This window comes from Alligator mississippiensis, chromosome 1, assembly GCF_030867095.1.
Source record: "Alligator mississippiensis isolate rAllMis1 chromosome 1, rAllMis1, whole genome shotgun sequence".
In the NCBI taxonomy this organism is placed as follows: domain Eukaryota; kingdom Metazoa; phylum Chordata; order Crocodylia; family Alligatoridae; genus Alligator; species Alligator mississippiensis.
The window spans coordinates 160491776-160510490 of NC_081824.1; the positions used below are offsets into that span (position 1 = coordinate 160491776).

Consider the following 18715-nt stretch of genomic DNA (forward strand, 5'->3'; position numbering starts at 1 on the left):
TGTTGCAGGGGCCTGCTTGTTTTCCGCCTCGCAGGAGCTTGGCCACCAACTTTTCCTTGGCGTGGAAATGGGTTTGGCCCGTCACAGCTGGGTTTGCTTTCTTGGCAGGTACAGGACGCCCGAAGGAACCTACGTTCTCTTCACAACCCGGACCACCGTACGTATTCACAGGCTGGCAGTTCATGCCATCTGTCGTTCTGGTCTTGTTCTGTTTTGCTGCAGCCGCCAAACAAGGTTTGGGGTCTAGCAATATTTTGGATCAAACTTTGATGTCCAGCTTTGTTTCCATGTAAAAGTACTCTAGTTTTTCCTGGACATAGACCTTTTGGAGGGATAGGAGGCATCCCTCCTCTAAGGACTGTTAGTTGATACAGTGTATTTTGTTTAAGTGCATGGTCTGGAGCCTGAAAAAAAAGACTGTGCACTTACCTGAGCTTAATGTAAACCACATTATTAAAGTACAGCAAGGGTGTCAACCATCCGGCCTGCAAAGGTAGGTCTTCCAGCCTGGAGGGCTTCTGGCAGGTACAACCACCCACCTCTGCAGGCTAGATTCAGCCCATGGCTGCTGGAGCTGCGGTGCTGACTGTGGGTGCATCTACATTAGATACTACTGCACAGTCATTACTGTACATTGATTTACTACTTGTATTAGCAAGTACTAAATAAATAAGCAGTAACCGGACTTACTGTGCAGTAGCACCAGCGGAAATCTTTTAGGTGATGCTACAGTGCAGTCGCCTAATAATACTACCCAGTAGTGTATTATCACTGTCCATGCTTTGATGTACTACCACGCAGTATTTTTTGGCTACTGCGCAGTCAACATGCCCAGTGTTTATGCCTGATCTGGAAGCCAGGGAGTTAATGCACTCACCTCCCCCCAGAATCAGGGTTTTTAGTTGCCCCTGGCGGTTAAGATCATCCATAGGGGAAAAGGTGGAGGGGGAGGATGGAGGAAAAAAATATTAAGCAGCTGAAGTGTTAACTTCCTGGTTTTGAAAACTGCACTGAAAGAGCTGCTCCAGCAGTTGTGGGGATGGATGCTGTAGCTCACATGTCATATGACTGTGGGAAGTCTTATGGTCTGGATCTGGCCTGCAGGGCCCAACAAGTTTGACATACCCATGGGCAGATCTAAGTTTTTTAAAAGGTGGGGGTTGCAGATGATGGTGTGGTACATCATTGTATATAACATGACACACATTTTTCTCCACAGAAAAAACAAACTGGAAGCTTTGTTAATATGCTAGGAGCCTAGAGCTATATTATTCATTTTAAGATCAAAGCAGAAACAATATAATTTTATTAGAGTGTGCACTAATTAACAATATCATATATTATGTATAAAAACCACAACGAACTAAGGAAAAAGACTCAAAATATGTTGTTTTTAAAGTTCTGTTGTCATTAGAGTTAAATCTACATTTCTTTCAGCTCATAAAACAAAATCTGCCCTTGAACATGTTGACAGTGCAGTGCTTCACTGAAAGTTATTTCCTTCTCTGATTTGATGTACACCTGAGTTAATTTTTTCACACCTGAGGTAATGTTTTTAGCTAGTTAAAAACAGTCTGCAGGGCCGTCACTAGAAGCTACATTAGCAGGAGCATCTAATAAACAGCAGACTTGCAAAAGAAAGGATACTTGATTAATGGAACATCAAGACCATTAAAAAAGGAGAGAGGGTCATTAATACCTGTGAAATAGAGTTTAGAAGGGGCCAGGTAAATTGTAATGAGCCAAGACATCAATCAACTCCCTCATTGCTGCTGTCACTGCAAAGCAGTTGATTTTAAACTTCAGTTACAGCAAAAATCAAAATAACAGGGGGGAGGTGACTGCAACACCTCACCCCCCTCATGCCCCTGAATCTGCCCCTGGACACAGCTGAAGTGCAGAATAACCCGTCTTTCCCAGAATAGGCGACAGGTGCCTCCTGAGTCTGGGGCAGGGGCAGAAACAGAAGTGCTGCTGGCATTTCTCTTGGCACCTCCACTCCCCAGCTGGTATCAATCTTGGGTGGGGCACCAGCCGGTACTTCTTTCGGTGGCCCCACTCCCAGGCCAGTGAAGGCCAATCTCAGGGGGGCATGTGCTTCCCCCATGCCCCCTCTACACATCACCTGTGTTCTCCACTGGAAGTTTTGTGGGACTAGCTCCTATCACCTTCAGGACTTCTAATACTCTTTCTGGCCTAGGACTTGAAAAGTACCACAGCTTTAGAAATGGGGGTCTCAAACCTCCGGCCAGGTGGGACAGAGTGGAATCAGAACACTGCTACAAATCAGTTGAGCTAATCTGCAGTTGTTTGACCCATTTCATTGAGGGTTATGCTGCCGTGGGTTTACTTTCTTTTACTGTGTAGTAAGAGCACGCACACAGACAGTTCTAACAGACCATCTGATGATGATAAAGTTCCAAACCCCTTGTCTTACTGTAACTTGTTCACATGCCCATATCTCTAAACTATACTCTCTGGCATTACTTACTGTATATGTAACTTTTCAACCAGATATTCTAGCCTACTAACAGTGGCCACAGAAATGGCTGCTGTGATTGAAAGTGTTATTTACAAGTTTCATAAGACAGTCAATATCTTACTGTATTTACTCACAGATTATGCGTCCTCACCTTTCCTTGCCCCCCCCCCCCCACAATTGAGTTGAATCTCTTAAGTAGGGAAGCTGATTTTGTGTCCAGAATAGAAGCACTCCCTGACTCTTTCTTCATCCAAAATTTAAAACCACCCATCTGGCAGCACCAACAGTTGACTTAATGGCTCATTGCTCTTCATTCCACAGATGTAAATGACTGTCTCTCCTTTTTAATGGTCTGAAGTTCCACTAATCGAGCTTACCTTTCTTCTGGCAATGTTGCTATCTGATAGCTACTCTTGATTTTTCTTCTCCTATTTAATAGTTCTACAGACTGTTTTTAGAACTTTTCTAATTCACAGATCATCCCATAGGGTGCAGACAGAAGTGATCATTTTTGCCTGATCTGGCCCCAGAAAGTGGCCTACAGCTGTGACCAGACCGAAGTGAATGACTGCAGGCTGCTTTAGAAGTCCTGATCCTGCGAAAATCTTCAGACAAACATGCTCCAAAATGGAGCGTGTTCTGTAACTTATGTCTGCGCAGCTTCCAGCCTATTGCTGTTTTCAGAATGAGAGGGGATAAAGGGAGCAGAGGGAGTTTGGTCTGGGGGGTTTTCAGCACACAATGAAGGATTGGATTGGAGCCCCCCTGAGGTGGGGAGGCTTCAAACTCCTGACTGGAGTTTCCTCTGCTCCCTTTCCCCCCTCCCATTCTGAAAACAGCATTCAGGCTGGAAGTGGGGAGTAGCATTGCTATGGAGACCAGGCTGCAGGCTATCAGCATGTAGCTGGAATCCCCAACTCTTAGACCCAACAGTGAACTTCTGTTTGGTTTGGGGAATCATTGCAACTCAGAGCGCTTCCTGCAAAGTGCTATGAGTTGTAACAAGGAGCTGCTCTTCTTTCTGCACCCATAGAGACCATTCTTCAGCAGCAGCTACAATTTGAATTTTTGGAATTTGCTCCTAAATATTTTAAATATTAAAGGAAACTAATTTTTGCTGTATAATTAGAAAGTTGTTACTGAAGGAACATTGTAATCTTACAATCCTTGTACAGTTGAACCTGTAATTCCATAAAGTGTACATTTGTATATTCTAGTACAAATTCTCCACTCTCCATTTAGGTATTTTTAGAATATGAAGGAGAGTTATTTCTGAGCTGGAATATTCCTGTGGTATGTACTATTGCAAATGAAAGGTATGGATTTCAAAAGGAAAACTAACTTCATGAGGTGGGAATTAGTGTTATATTGAGCACTTTTGAAAATTCCACCCAAAGCTAAAAGGTGGTGGTATTTGCATCCATGTCTTGATAAGATGGAGTTCAGAGACTACAGTCTTTTGGAAAACTTTTATTTCTTAATAATTGGTGGGTGGATTCTTTGTTTCTGAAAGAGAGTTGTGGGTTAAGATTTATAAAAAGAGCTGAGGTGATGCCAAAGGAATTAAAGCAACTTTTTTTCAAATCTAGATCCTCCCCAAGAAAGAAAAGTGAATTGCCACCATCTTTACAAAAATGAAGCTAGTGTTGGGGTTTCTGTACAAGATCTATTCTAACTTAAACATTTGCCTGTGTAGTGGAATACTTTCTCTTACCCAAATTATATATATTTAAAATGTCTGACATATGACTGAATTTGATATCTTTTATTAGACCAACCCAAATAGTTGGAGAATAGTTATTAAGCAAGCTTTCAGGTTCAAAAACCCTTCGTCAGGCTAAGGAAGCTTCAGCAGTTGGTGTGTGCTCTTCCTGGATGGAATGAATCAAGAAGAGCACACACCAACTGCTGAAGCTTCCTTAGCCTGACAAAGGGTTTTTGAACCCGAAAGCTTGCTTAATAACTATTCTCCAACCATTTGGGTTGGTCTAATAAAAGATATCAAATTCACCCAAGGAACCTTGTCTGCCTATGTCCTTAGACCAACACGGCTACAACCTAAACCCCTGAAATATGACTGTATATTCAAAGCATACTGGTCCAGTAAATTTTGAATATATATATAGTTTCATAGTTGTTAGTGTCAGAAGAAACCTAATCAGATCATCAAGTCCGATCCCCTGCCATGGGCAGGAAAGAATGCTAGGGTCAAATGACCCCGGCTAGGTGATTATCTAACCTCCTTTTGAAGACCCCCAGGGTAGGAGCGTGCACCACTTCCCTTGGAAGTTGGTTCCAGCTCCTAGCTGCCCTGACTGTAAAGTAGTGCCTCCTGATCTGTAGCCTGAATCTACTCTCAGACAACTTGTGGCCGTTATTCCTTGTTACTCCCGGTAGTGCTCAGGGGAACAGGGACTCTCCCATTGCCTGCTGGTCCCTTTGGCAAGTTTATAGACAGCCACCAGATCCCCTCTCAGCCTTCTCTTGTGGAGGTTGAACAGGTTCAGGTCCCGTAGCCTCTCCTCGTAGGACCTACCCTGCTGCCCCTGATCATGCGAGTGGCCCTCCTCTGGACTCTCTCCATGCTGTCCACATCCCTCCTGAAGTGCAGCGCCCAGAACTGGACGCAGTACTCCAACTGCAGCCTGACCAACATTGCATAGAGGGGGAGAATCACCTCCTTGGACCTGCTCGTGATGCATCTATGGATGCATGACAAGGTGCGGTTAGCCTTCCTGATCACATCCCCACATTGGCGGCCCATGTTCATCTTGGAATCAATAGTAATTCCAAGATCCTTTTCTGCCTCTGTGCTGACGAGAAGGGCGTTCCCCAGCCTGTAGGTATGCTGCTGGTTCTTCCTCCCCAGGTGCAGTACCTTGCACTTGTCAGTATTGAAACCCATCCTGTTCTCATCCGCCCACCTCTGTAACCTGTCTAGATCTAGTTGTAGCATGTGTATGTATATGTACATATATGTTTTATAATTATATATCTATATCTATATACACATATATAAATTGAATGTATGTATAATAAAATTATACACATCTGTAGATATAGATACAGTCCTATAGATCGGTATATACATGTAATATTATTATAGATAGATAGATAGATAGATAGATAGATAGATAGATAGAATTCAGGATTTGAAATAAGTAGCTGTTTAAAATGTATTTAGTACATTTAGTACATTTTAATGGGTAAATTTTGTACATATTTGGTTTGATTAGAAATTGCTATAATTGAGGTGATTATACAAAATAAAGAGTGTATGGAATTGCACTGGAAAAGGCTGTTTATCAATAATAATTTATTCTCATAAATTTGGGGAGATAAGCTATCCCAGTAGATGGTACCTTTACCTTAGTGAAACTTTGTCCATGCTATAGATTGTACTCATTTCACTATTTCTGAGTTTAAAATAAATACATAAGTTCACCTTTATAGGTCAGGCCTGAGATACGCAATTCTTAGGCACATTTTGAACCAAATGTGCAGTCTAATTATTGCATATTAAAAAATTGTGGAGACAGTAAAGAGGAGGAGAAATTTATGGTCCTTCGTGACAGATGATGATGTGGGGAGGAAATGTCTACTAAATTACTAAATCAGAATGGGTTGTGCGTATTTCTGGAGCTTAATGCTAGACTTAAGGCAGATGTGTGTTTTATTTTGCTAATTACTTTAGTTCACCTACAACAACGCTGAAGTGTCAAATTTCTGGATCTCATAGACTGGAACCAATACTTGACACTGAGGTAAGAGATCAACAGGAGAGACAAAAAAAATAATAGTGTTCTGTATTTAAGTTTATGTGTATCTGGTGCTTGTGCAGACATGGAAATCTGTGTCTAGCCACGTAGTTGTAATTCCATAATATAATTCTTTGTTTAAAAAGGACTTGAGGTTTTAGACCCAATGGCTGTGAAGGAAATTTTTAAATGTGAACCAGATTTAGTCATGTTTCCCTGAGTCTACTGAAAGGTGAATAAGACATCTGAATAGCCCTCTTCATCTTGTTGAGGTGTTAAGTATTTTATATAGTTCATTTACAGCTTTCAATAAAACAGTACATAAAATAACCAATATAATTAAATATATTGTATAATATAATAATAGGAGTTATATAATTTGTAATTTTACTAAAATCATGCAGTAAGATTATGCATTCTATCCATTTGAACAACATTTAAACAAAATTAATATATGATAATACAAAAAACAGATAAAATGAAGCAGTGAACAATAAAATAAAACTGGGGAACTCTATTTAATTTTGTGCAAGTAATGCAAATACCCGTACTGGGTATAGAGGCATTCATGCAGCTCTGAGCTGTTAGATAAAAGCCAAATATTTTTTCTTCATTAACCATATATTTAAAAATTTTCATTAATGGAAAAATCAATTTTCCTCTTATTTCTTCAAAGAATGAACAAGACCACAGTGGTGATTTAGATAATCCATCTCATTCTTCCTACAAGAACATATTCTGTCCAAGTATGGGATCCAACACCTCCTGCCCATAACAACTGTAGGTCTCATTAAAATGAATCGCAGCCTAATAATGGTCTCTCATTTTTTGTGGTTTTATAAAGAATGGCTGTCAGCAAACTTTCGGATCTCTCTTGCTCTGTCCTCCAACCACTAGTTCTTTGCTCTCGGATTTTCCACTAGGTCTCTGCTTTAATGTGGCAATAAGTGTCTTGCTTCTTGTGAGCAGTACTCACAAGAATAGGTCTGATGTTGTATTGTGTCATGGGATGGGGTCCCTAAGGATGGCTGTGTTACCCCCAGGGTCCCTCAACCATGCCAATTTGGCCCAATGGGCACCCTCTATTGTCGCCTGCCATGTCTTGATGTATTTATGATATAGAGAGGCTGCCTTCACGCCCAGTCGGACACAGTCCTGATGGACTTCCCAGAACCCCGTGGGTTCCCAGACCCCTTGTGGGTCCCATTCAAAAATAGTTGTCACAGGACACCCCAGCCTTATGGGCTATATGCATGACTCCAAACCATCCCTTTACCACACCCCAAACCTCGCAGATGGTATTGCCGTTGTCTCTCCCAGACCTTGCTACAACTCGGCCCCTTGTCCTCACTGGGCTCTCTGCAGCCCTGTGTCCGCGCCCCTTGGTGCTGGGGTCTCTGCAGGCCTGTCTCTGCAGCAGGGTCTGTGCACCCAAAATGCCGTGCCCTCTCTGGTGCCAGTGTCTGTGCACCCAAAATGCCATGCCCTCTCTGGCACCGGGGTCCCCACCCTATAGCGGGGCCCCAATGAGGCCTCCTCCTTCACCAATAGCCTCTCCCAAGCCACCGGTGTTATAAAACAACAACCAAACATAAGCCCCTGGGCTATAACATAACACAAGCTACATAAGGTGTGCTCTGCCCCTTTAAATTACTAGGAGCAGAACTTAGCCAGGCCTTTTCCCTTCACTTACTCGAGGAGGTTTCCTTCCCCCTTAGCCGCTGGCAGAGAACTGCCTCCTAGTCCCCATTATGGGGTTTATATGGGCCCAGGACCCTGCCTGTTCTGGCCAGCTGACCAGGTGCAGGCTAATTTAATCATTAGCTGGTTGCCATGGCAACCTGCACCTGGGCTCCTGTCTGGCTTTTTGGGCTCTCCCCAGGCAGTTTCTGCTCTTCTAGGAGCAGGCACCTAAGTGCCCTGCAACATACTGTTCAAGAGACTAAGCCCCCCGAGGTCTTTAGGGTTGACAGTTTGAACACCACCACGTTGTATTACACAGGAGCTACCTTCCCTGTTTCTCCTGCCACATCTTGTTCTCGTTTAGTTTGAGGGAGGTTTCTTGCTGGAAGAAGGCCCTGTACTTAGGTCCTGCAGGCATCTTTCCTACAGGGCTCTGCCTCCCTTTTTACCCCATCCACACAACAGCCAGATGTAAAGATGTTGTAATTTCTTTCCAAATGAAAGCACCTGCGATCTCGCAATCACGTCTTTTGTCAGCAATATACTCACAGGGGTCAGTGCCTTAGTTCAAATTACAGCTAGGTTCATCCCCTCTATCAGTTCATTAACTGAATTACTTGTAGATCAAACAAATTAATCCCTTTGAAGTCCCCTCTGGGCCAATCCAGACTCAGGCCTCAATCAATTGGAGAAAATTAATTCATCTTAATTAACAAATTAATTTCCATCAATACTTGTCTAGTCTCAAGTCCGTCGGCTCAGTTAATTTCTTCTGGTGATCACACCACTACAGTCAACTGAGTTTCACTCACCCTTGATTCATCAGGGTATTTCCCTCTGTTGACTTGGTTGCTCTGTACTGGCAAACTGTGAGCCCTTGACTTCACCCTGTGCCAACACCATTGCTCTTGTATAGTTTGTGTCAGACCCCTCATAGATCAGCACAGGACAAGAGCTCCCTTGTCTCCAGGCCTGTCCTGGCTGCAGTTTCTGAGGGCAACCTGTCCCGTCCTCTGCTCCTGGGATTATGGTACCTCATACCAGGTGTGCCCCTCTGAGCACCTGGCTTGTGAAGACTCATCCACCACTGGCTCTCTCTCTAGTCTCCAGCTCACCATTGCTGTGCTGCTTCTGTGGCCACGTCAGTGCCTCTTCCACTTCCCCTCCCAGTCCTGCCAGATAGATGTCTGGTTTCACTGGCAGCTCCCAATCTACAGGGAGGACCTTGTATAGCGGGGCTGTGTACGAGATCCAGGCTGCTGCTGCTGCCATCTCTACAGGGACATAAGGGGAGTCTCCAGCCCTTACTAGACTCTGCCACTTTCTCCCAATAAATGAAAGGGGCCCCCAGCCCCAGCTTCCTTAGAGGGCCCTGCCTCCTGGTCTCACACTTCTGTTTGGAGTTGATGTCATTCTGCCACACTTTGAAGACACTCCTTTTTCTGTCAGTGAGAGCTTGAATTTTCTTATTGTTCTCATTCCCAATGTTTCTTTGTGGAGAAGCCTACAGATTCTTCACATGCCTCATAGATGCCTTTGAGGCCAGGGGCGGTGCCAGCCTCTTCCTGGTGGGGGGCTGGGCCGGGGCTGGGCTCAGCTGGGCGGGGAGCCAGAGGCGGTGCTAGGGGGCCTTAGACCCCTGTAGCCACCCCTCCCAGTGCCGCCACCGCTGCCCACTTGCCCCACGCAGCTGAGCCCACCCCACTCCCTCCCACTCCAAGCCCAGACCCCCCCACACTGGGAAAAGGCTGGTGCCACCCCTGCCAGGAGCGCTGCACCTTTCCAGGCTCAGCTGCATTGTGGGGAGTGAGGCCTCAGCTGCATGGTCAGGCAGGTGGGCTGCAGTGGCAGTGCCGGGAGTGGTAGCTATAGCCCTCCCAAGCCCCTCCCCCAGCACCACCCCTGCTTGAGGCTTTCCCAGTGACCAATGCAACCAAAACTATCTAAGAGTCAAGCATATAAGGAGCCATCCCTCTGAGGTCTGAGGATGGAATAACACTCTTTAAAGACAGCGCCACCATCATTGCATGCATGGACAGGAATCTCATCAACGTCAGCCAGTTACATTCTGAATCCAAGATAACCAACACCTCGATTACTGATCTTCAATACTTTTGTGTCATATGTTCCCACTCAATTTAAGAGCTCTAGATCACTCTCAGCTGCTTCTGTCAAATGCTTGGATTCGCTGTCAGCTTCACAAAAAATTTAGATACTTTACCAGCCTATCCCAAAACAACCAACTGCTCCTGCACATTTTACAATTATAGAGCAGTCCTTGGAGAATGCTGAGTATTTCCGATACATGGGTAGAGTCACCTTTCCCAAAAAATAAGCATAGATGATGATATTTAACATTGAATAAAATCTGCTGGGACTACCTTTGGACGTCTCTGAAATCATGTCTTTAGTGATCTTGAGAATCACGACCCAAACCAGACTTCACATCTATCAGGCTGTTAAATGGGTATGAAACCAGGTCAATTACAAAAATACTTGAAAGCCCTGGAATGTTACCATCAGAGATGGCTTTGAAAAATCCTCCATGTCAGTTGGAAGGACAAAAGAAATTATGCCAGAATTCTGGATCTAACAAAAATCACAGGCATTGAAGCCATGTTTATATAGCACCAGCTCCATTGGACAAGACGTCATAAGGATGCCTAACAACTAGCTCTCAAAACAGGCCTGATATCCCCAGTTAGCCAATGGCCCACCCTAGAGGTGGGCAAAAGAAGAGATTCAAGGACTCTGAGGCCAATCTGAAGAAATGCAATATTAACATTGATTCCCAGTGGCACTGAAGTATGACAAGGAGTTGACTGTTTTGAGCAATCTCACCTCACTGTGGCAAGAGAGGCAAGAGGAAAGAGCTGTGACCCAACATTACCAGGATCCACTCTTTCTTTCTGAAACTGTATGCCATGTCTGCAGTTGAACATGTGGATTGTGAACTGGCCTCTTCAGTCATATTCAGACTTACAGATGACTGTCCTACCCACTGAAAGACTGTCATTCTCATATCAAGGGACTGCTGACAACAAGTTTTGTTGTTGTTGTTGTTGTAGCGATGAGCATTTTAATATCCAGGTAGTGTGCTTGTTTCACAAACCCAGACTGCCTCCCTTATTTTCTCTGATTAAAGAACCAAATAGCCTTCTATCTATCCTACCATTTTCCTTTAACAGTTTTTATGCTACCATTAAGCATTTTTGTACCAAATTCAGCACAGTGAAGATTTTTAAAAGTAGGAGCCATGTAATTTGATTGTAATATCAAACTGTATGATGGGATACTGTAGCAAATGCTTGTTCACTTTAATATTTACTGTATTTATTCAAATTAAAGAAACCCAGAATTTAAAACAACCCCCTCCCCCCCAGTAATTAGATTCTATACATGGAAAATGTATCATTTTTATATAATTTTACATGTATAAAATCTAATTATGGGAAGACTGTCTAATTCATCTCCCCATCACTGCAGAGTGGGGAGAGGGGGGGCAGGTGGTGCAGGGAGATCAAGCAGCTTGTCCCCTGCTTATGCCTGCCCCCCACACAGCCTTGGGCCCTGCTTCCCCCTCCACTTCTGCTCCCCCTACCATCCCTCCCTACCAGCCTCTGTACCCCACTTTCCCCCTGACTCTTGCTCTGCACCAGCAGTCTCTGTCCCCATTCTAGCCTGGGGCACTGAGCATGGTCCCAGCCCAGTTCCTGTAGCAGTTGTGCAGGCTGCATGCTGCTACTGTAGGGCCAGGTTGGAGCCATTCTCAGTGCCCCAGGCTACAGTCTTGATGGAACCTGCCAGCATGGAGCAAGGGTGGAGGGAAAGGGACAAGCAGAAGAGCGGGAGGAATGGGCTGTATGGGAGGAGATGAGGTAAAGAGGCAACAGGTTGAGGAAGGCAGCTGCTGTGGCTACAGTCCCAATCCTGGGTAGGGGCTGGAACCCAAGCCCTAGCAGTTGCATGCACTTCCACCACCCTCGTACTTGGTTTTTAAATGTATTTGTAACAACCGCAGGATCTTCAGGCTGTTCCATTGAGTGCCATGAATTGCTGAAATTTTGCAACAGAACTGGCTGGATCGTCAAGCTCAAAGAGTAGTAATCAGTGGCTCAATATCTAGTTGGCAGCTGGTATGAAGTGGAGTGCCCCTGGGGTTAGGCCTGGGGCCCACTTTGTTCAATATCTTCATTGACAATCTGGTAGATGGGATGAAGTGCACCCTCAGCAAGTTTGCAGATGACACCAAGCTAGGGGACATAGTAGATATGCTGGAGGATAGGGCTAGGCCTAAACAAATTGGAGGATTGGAACAAAAAAAAAAATATCATGAGGTTCAATAAGGACAAGTACAGAGTCCTGCACTTAGGATAGAACAATCCCATGCATCAGTACAGGCCAGGGATCAACTGGCTAAGCCCCAGCTGTGCAGAAAAGGATCTGGGGCTTACAGTGGACAATAAGAATATAAGCCAACATTGTACCCTTGTTGAGAAGAAGGCTAATTAGCAGCCTTCAGCTACCTGAAGGGTGGTTCCAAAGAGGATGGAACTTAACTCTTTTCAGTGGTGACAGATAACAGAACAAGGAGCAATGGTCTTAAGTTGCAGCAAGGGAAGTTTAGGTTAGATATTAGGAAAAAAACTCTCACGGGGAGGGTAGTGAAGCAACAGAAAGACTACCCAGAGAAATGATGGAATCCCCATCCTTGGAGGTTTTTAAGACCCGACTAGACAAAGTCTTGGCTGTGATGACCTAGTTGGGGATGGTCCTGCTTTGAACAGGGGTTGGACTTCCTGAGGTCTCTTCCAACCTAATTTTCTATGATCCTATGATTCCAATTTCAATCCTGATTCCTGGACTTTGACTATTATTAGGATTTTTTTCATTATTCTATTAAGAATAAAAAGTAATAAAAAGGGTCAAATGTGGAGTGGTTATTTCATAATTTTCTACTAATAACGTATTTTATACAGTAAAAACTATTTAAACACAGTGGGTGCATCTACATGTGCAATTAAGGTAAATCAATAAGCTCCTGAGCTGTTTGAGCTAGAGTAAACTGCTTCCAGGTTCAGCATCTACATGTGCACCTGGGACAGCAGCAATTTGAGTCAGGCCAGAGCAGCCCCAGGCTGGCAGGGTGTGTGCGTGTGTGTGGGGGGCGTGGGGGGGGGTATCCCTGGACTCTGGGTGGCACCATCAGGCAGTGGAGGGGCAAGATGGGACAAAAAAGTGCTAGGTTGCTAAAGTGTGGAGCTGTGTGGCTAGGCAGCAAGCAGCCCCTGCACTTTAGCACCATCATGCCCCAGCCAGCACCTGTCACCATCTACATATGCATTTCAATGCAGTTACTCCATCGTAAGATAGTACTGTCCTCAACAAAGCCTTGGTTGTTGGGGACCGTCCTCAACTAGATCATCCAAGCCAAGGCTTTGTCAGGAACAGTACTATCTTACGATGGAGTAACTGCATTGAAATGCATATGTAGATGGTGACAGGTGCTGGCTGGGGCACGATGGTGTTAAAGTTAAGCCTTACTATTAAGACAGAGTTAATTAGTTTACTGCACCCTAATACCAGTGCATGTGTAGACAGTAACTTTACTGTGGAGCTAATTAGTCTACTCCACAGTAAAGTGCACATGTAGATGCACCCATTGATGCTATAATTTCTGAAGAAATAATAATAATATTATTTATTATTTGGGTATCATCCGGCCAACCTAGCAAGGAGGGCTTTAAACTTGGTTCCACAGGGAATGGTGAACAAAACTCTGTAACAACAGAGCAAACAAATCCAGAGGGGAAAGTACTAGAAAAAGAATCTCAAATCTGGGAGAGAGTCAGAGCGCCACAGGACAGCAACGAGCAATGTAAAAGGGAAGCAAGTAGGTCAAAATACATCCAATGTATGTATACAACTTTTAAAAAATATAGGGACTAAACAAGATGAGCTGGAAGCTGCATCCTGTGAAAAAAAACCAAACTATGACTTGATTGGTATAACAGAGACCTTGCAGGTAGAACAGCTCTTATGACTGGAATGTCAATATTGAGGATTAAACTTTGTTTTGGAAGGAGAGAGTTGGGAGAAAAGGTGGTGATGTCACCCTGGATGTCAAAAACACATGTGCTTGTTCCATGGGACAGAAGGGAGAAGATAGCAGAGCAGAATGCATTTGGGTGAAGATGCACAGTGACTGAGGCAGCACCAATACAATGGTAAGGAGTTATATGCCATTAGATCAGGAAAAGGAGGTGGATAGAGGCACTCTTCATGTAGGTAACAAATCTATCCAAAAGCTATGGGATGGTTCTGATGGGAGACTTCAATTTTATGGCCATCTGCTAGAAGGATAATACAGATAAAATACCAAACTGGTTCCTAGCTTGTATGGGGATTACTTTCTGTTCCAGAAAGTGGAAGATATAACTAGGGGATCATCTGTCTTGGATCTTGTCCTGACCCATAGGGAACTGGTGGAGCATGTGAATGTGACAGGCAACCTGAAAGGAAATTATCACAATAGGATAGAATTTCAGATCCTGAGACAGGGAAAGCACGCAGTCAGCAAAATTAGGACACTAGATTTAAAAAAGGCAGATTTTACCTGACTCAAGGAATTAATAGGCATGGTGCCATGGGAAGACAGACTAAAGGATCAAGGCACCCAGAAGGGGTAGGAACTTCTAAAAGGCACCGTATTGGAAGCTCAACAATAAATTGTTCTAACATGGTGGAAGCACAAGAAGAATGGGAAGAGACCAATGTGACTGGACAAGTTGCTTCTAATATGCCTGAAGTACAAAAGGAAAGCATACAGGCAATGAAAAAATGGGCAGGTGTAACAAGAAGTTAATACCTGTTACTGAGAATGGGTGGACAGACAAAGTGAGTAGATCCAAAGCAGGGAATAAACCTGAGCTGGTATTTTTAGTTTGAGAAGTAAGCCCAAGGAATGAAAACTTATGTTATAGAGCATATCTGTTTATCTCAAGATGGAAATGAGTCCAAATTGAAATTTCAGTTCGACGGACACCTGGTAGACCAGGAGAGGCGATAAGGGGAGATGAGAAGGCTGCATACCAGGGTGCTTGCCATCATGTGAAAGATACTCCTTTTGGAGGAAGAAGCTAAAAGGTACAGACATACAAGCCCCAAGGCTGGAACCTGAGCTGGGCACCTGGAGGTTATGTTGTGGGTTTGCCAAGCCTGGGGCTCTGGGTTCTAGACCGCAGAGCAGCAGAAGCAAGAAAGTGACTTATGGGACAAAGGACTAAAAGGCACAGATATCCTGAGACTGACAGCTCAGAACAGGCCAGACTCTTGAATCGTCAGGTTCTTCCTCCCCTTCACCTAGTGTAGTGGCAAGATACCTCCCAGATTAATTTTAACAGCAAGTCTTGGTGGGCAAATCAGAAAAGGGAAGGATTACGAGCAGACTGCAAGCAACACGGCCTGAAACAATGAGATGAAGGACCCCGTCTACCCAGGTCCTGTTCCAGCAGGTTACCAAGGAAGTATACCAGGAACCAGCAAGATCCTGCAAGAACAAAATCAGGAAGACAAAGATGAAGAATGAGCTGCATCTTGTAAGAGCCGTTAAAGACAACAAGAAGAGGTTCTATAAGTATGATGGCCAGAAAAGAAAGATTGAGGAAGCTGTCAGTCCAGATAGCCTGGGGAAAATCATAAAAGATGCAAAGAATGTGGAACTCAACACCTACTTTTCCTCAGTCTTCACAAAAATATTAAACTGCAGCCAAACACTTAATAAAGATTATTTCGATAAGGAAGGGGAGAAGCTGAAGGATGAAATGGCAAAAGAGACAGTCTGAGAGCTTTTGATGGATCTGAATGAATTGAAGCCAGCAGGGCCTGATGAACTTCATCCTACTGAGGGAACTGGCAGAGAAGATCTAAGAGTCCCTGGCAATGATATTCATGAAGCTGTGGGAGATGGGCAAGGCACTAGAGGACTGGAAAAGGGCCAACTTAGTGCCTTTCTTTAAAAAAAAAAGGAGGACCTGGGGAACTACAGACCAATTAGCCTCATCTCAATACCTCAGAAGTTCCTGGAGCATAAGGAAGTACATTTTCAAGCATCTGGAGGAGGAAAAGTTCTTCACAAGCAGCCAGCATGGACTTACTGAAAACAAAAACTTGATCTCCTTCTGTGGTAAAAAATGCCAAAAACTTGATCTCTTTCTGTGGTAAAAATCGCTCGGGCAATCTGTATTTCCCTACTGGCTTTGTCATCTTTTTGGATTCATAACTCTTAACATCTACTAATAAAATACAATCTGGACTTCAGGAAGGCTTTTGACAAGGCCTTGTGTGACCTTCTCATAAACTGATTGGAGTAATGTCAGCTGGAAAAACTACTATAAGGTGGATAGACAACTGGCTTGAAAGCCTCAAGCAAATAGTAATTATAAATGGACCCATTTCAGAATGGCAGGAGGTTTTGGGTGGAGTCCCACAGGGGTCTGTCCTGGGCCCAGTGCTGTTCAACATGCTTATTAATAATTTGGAAACTGGCATAGAACACTTCTTGAGCACATTTGCAAAAAATACAAAATTGGGAAGATTTCTAGATACATTGGAGACAGGAAACACAATATAGAAGGATGTTGACAGATTGGCAAGCTGGGCTGGAGCTAACAGGATGAAGCTCAATACTGACAAATGCAAGGTGCTACACTGTGGAAGAATAAAAAATACAAATAAGAAATGAGTGACACCTGGCTGAATTGCAGCATTCTGGAGAAGGATCTGGGAGTCTGTAGACTCCCAGACTCAATAGGAATCTGCAGCATGATGCAGCTGCACACCAAAGGCAAAAGCAGTTTTAGGATTCATTAATAGAAGCAGTAGGTGCCAGACATGGGAGGTGATAGTGCCTTTCTACTCAGCAGTCTATGCTTGGTTCTTCTCCATGGGTCCCTGTTGGCTTGGACACTCTTTACTTGCCTTGCTGGTGGTTCTGCTTTGCTGGTACTCTAATAAAAGCCACCATGCTTCCTTATCCTAGGAGTTTCTGGCTGCAATTTTGATGAAGTTGCCTGCCATATGGTTATACTGATATTAATGACATGGAAAGTGTTCAGTCCCATCACAGCCCACCTTCAACTCTCTGCATTTGGAACTCAGTGAATCTCTTTCCAGGGTAAGATTTTGGGACTCCACCTTCCCCTCACACCCCAGCCTTACACCATCTTGATAGTAAATATCTCGTTAGATAAGCTACTCATCAGAGCTGTCACAATTTTTACTCTAGCTTCAGTGTCCAGTTGTTCTATACTTTATGCCCATCCCAGTCTTGTCCAGTTCTTCCAACCTAAATGTCTGCCACACTCCCTTGCACTGTCTCCCATAACATCTGAAATACATCAGCTTTACTACCATTGCATCTAAGCCTTATCTAAAGTGCACACTGCCTTATCAGTATTGCACCTTCCCATAGAATCTTCAAGTACCTCAAACTACAACTTAATTCCTAAACTATTAGGTGCACCTGGGCCACACTATCTAACCAAGTGCTCATGCCAATACAAAGTGCTTAGTGCTGAGACTTGAAGTGCTAGTGCAGACAAGAGTTAATCCTTATCTTGTTTCCTAGTCAGGAGTGACTGCTTCTTGCAGTTCACTCAGCCTTTCCTTAACCTTAGGTTTCAGGTGTCCTTCTTGTCTGTCTCCTGGCAACAGACTTGAGGGAGCAAATTCCTGTTCTTTTCCTGGATCTGAACTTCCCCTGCTGTGGCAAGGTTTCTGTGCTGTTTCACTCAGGGCTCTGTACCAGTCTCCAGCACTCCTCCTCAGCCACTGGCTCCACCAATCATCCCTCCCCCTCCCCCTCTCTCTCTCTCTCCCCCCCTCCCCCTTCTGATTCCCTCTTAACTGGCAAGCCCTGCCCACAGGCAGGGCAGCTGTTTATTGAAAAGGTGCAGGGATGCTGCCCCTTTTCTAGCATTGCTCCAGCTGCTTTCCACCTCGTTCTTCCCCCTGCCAACATGGCAAGCTCTTTTTAACTTCTTTTTGTTCTCATTCTGCTCACAGTCCCTTTCTGGTGTATTGGACCGTGTACAAGCTATATAACAGTGTACACTTAGGCTGTGACTGTACCCTGGTATCATTAAGTCCCTAAGCATCAGGTTTACTTGAGGCCTGGAATCCACTTGGTACTAGTGTTAAACAACTATGCTGATTAGGATCTAGAAATCAAGTACTTTGGAAGTTCTGCAACAAGAGATGAGCCCCAACAGGCTACTGTCATTAGAAGGCTTTTCAGGTAACTTTCTCAAACTCTTTGGGATCATGCAACAGTGTTCAGGATTGTGCTTCTCTCTTAGATAGAACAGACACTGATTGCCCTCACAATATGGAAATGTTTTGAAATGAATTAATTTTCAGGTCATCTCTTAAATCAGGTATAGATTTCATAGATTTTGTAGACATTAGGGCTGGAAGGGACCTCGCGAGATCATCAGGTCCAGCCCTGGGGTCAGATCACCCCAGCAAGATAAGCATCCAAGCATTTCTTCATAGATTCATAGACGTTAGGGCTGGAAGGGACCTCGGAAGATCATCGAGTCCAGCCCCCTGCCCAAAGGGCAGGAAGTCAGCTGGGGTCATAGGATCCCAGCAAGATAAGCATCCAGTTTGCTCTTGAAGGTGTTCAATGTAGGCGCTTGAACCACCTCCGGTGGCAGGCTGTTCCAGACCTTGGGGGCTCGGACAGTAAAGAAATTCTTCCTTATGTCCAGCCTGAAATGGTCTTACAGTA

The 18715-nt window shown here is 44.3% G+C and overlaps 1 protein-coding gene across 5 annotated transcripts in view; it reads left to right on the forward strand.

Moving 5' to 3' along the window:
• Positions 1 to 18715, forward strand: part of CATSPERE (catsper channel auxiliary subunit epsilon) — an 89302-nt gene that overhangs the window by 1240 nt on the left and 69347 nt on the right. For 4 of the 5 annotated variants that reach the window (XM_019500612.2, XM_059716037.1, XM_059716044.1 and 1 more), the window contains exons 2-4: positions 109 to 157; positions 3725 to 3798; positions 6177 to 6246. In XM_019500612.2, coding sequence (XP_019356157.2) covers positions 109 to 157; positions 3725 to 3798; positions 6177 to 6246 — 193 coding nt within the window. The remainder of the gene's footprint in view (positions 1 to 108; positions 158 to 3724; positions 3799 to 6176; positions 6247 to 18715) is intronic. The other variant, XM_019500615.2, reaches the window with a different exon arrangement.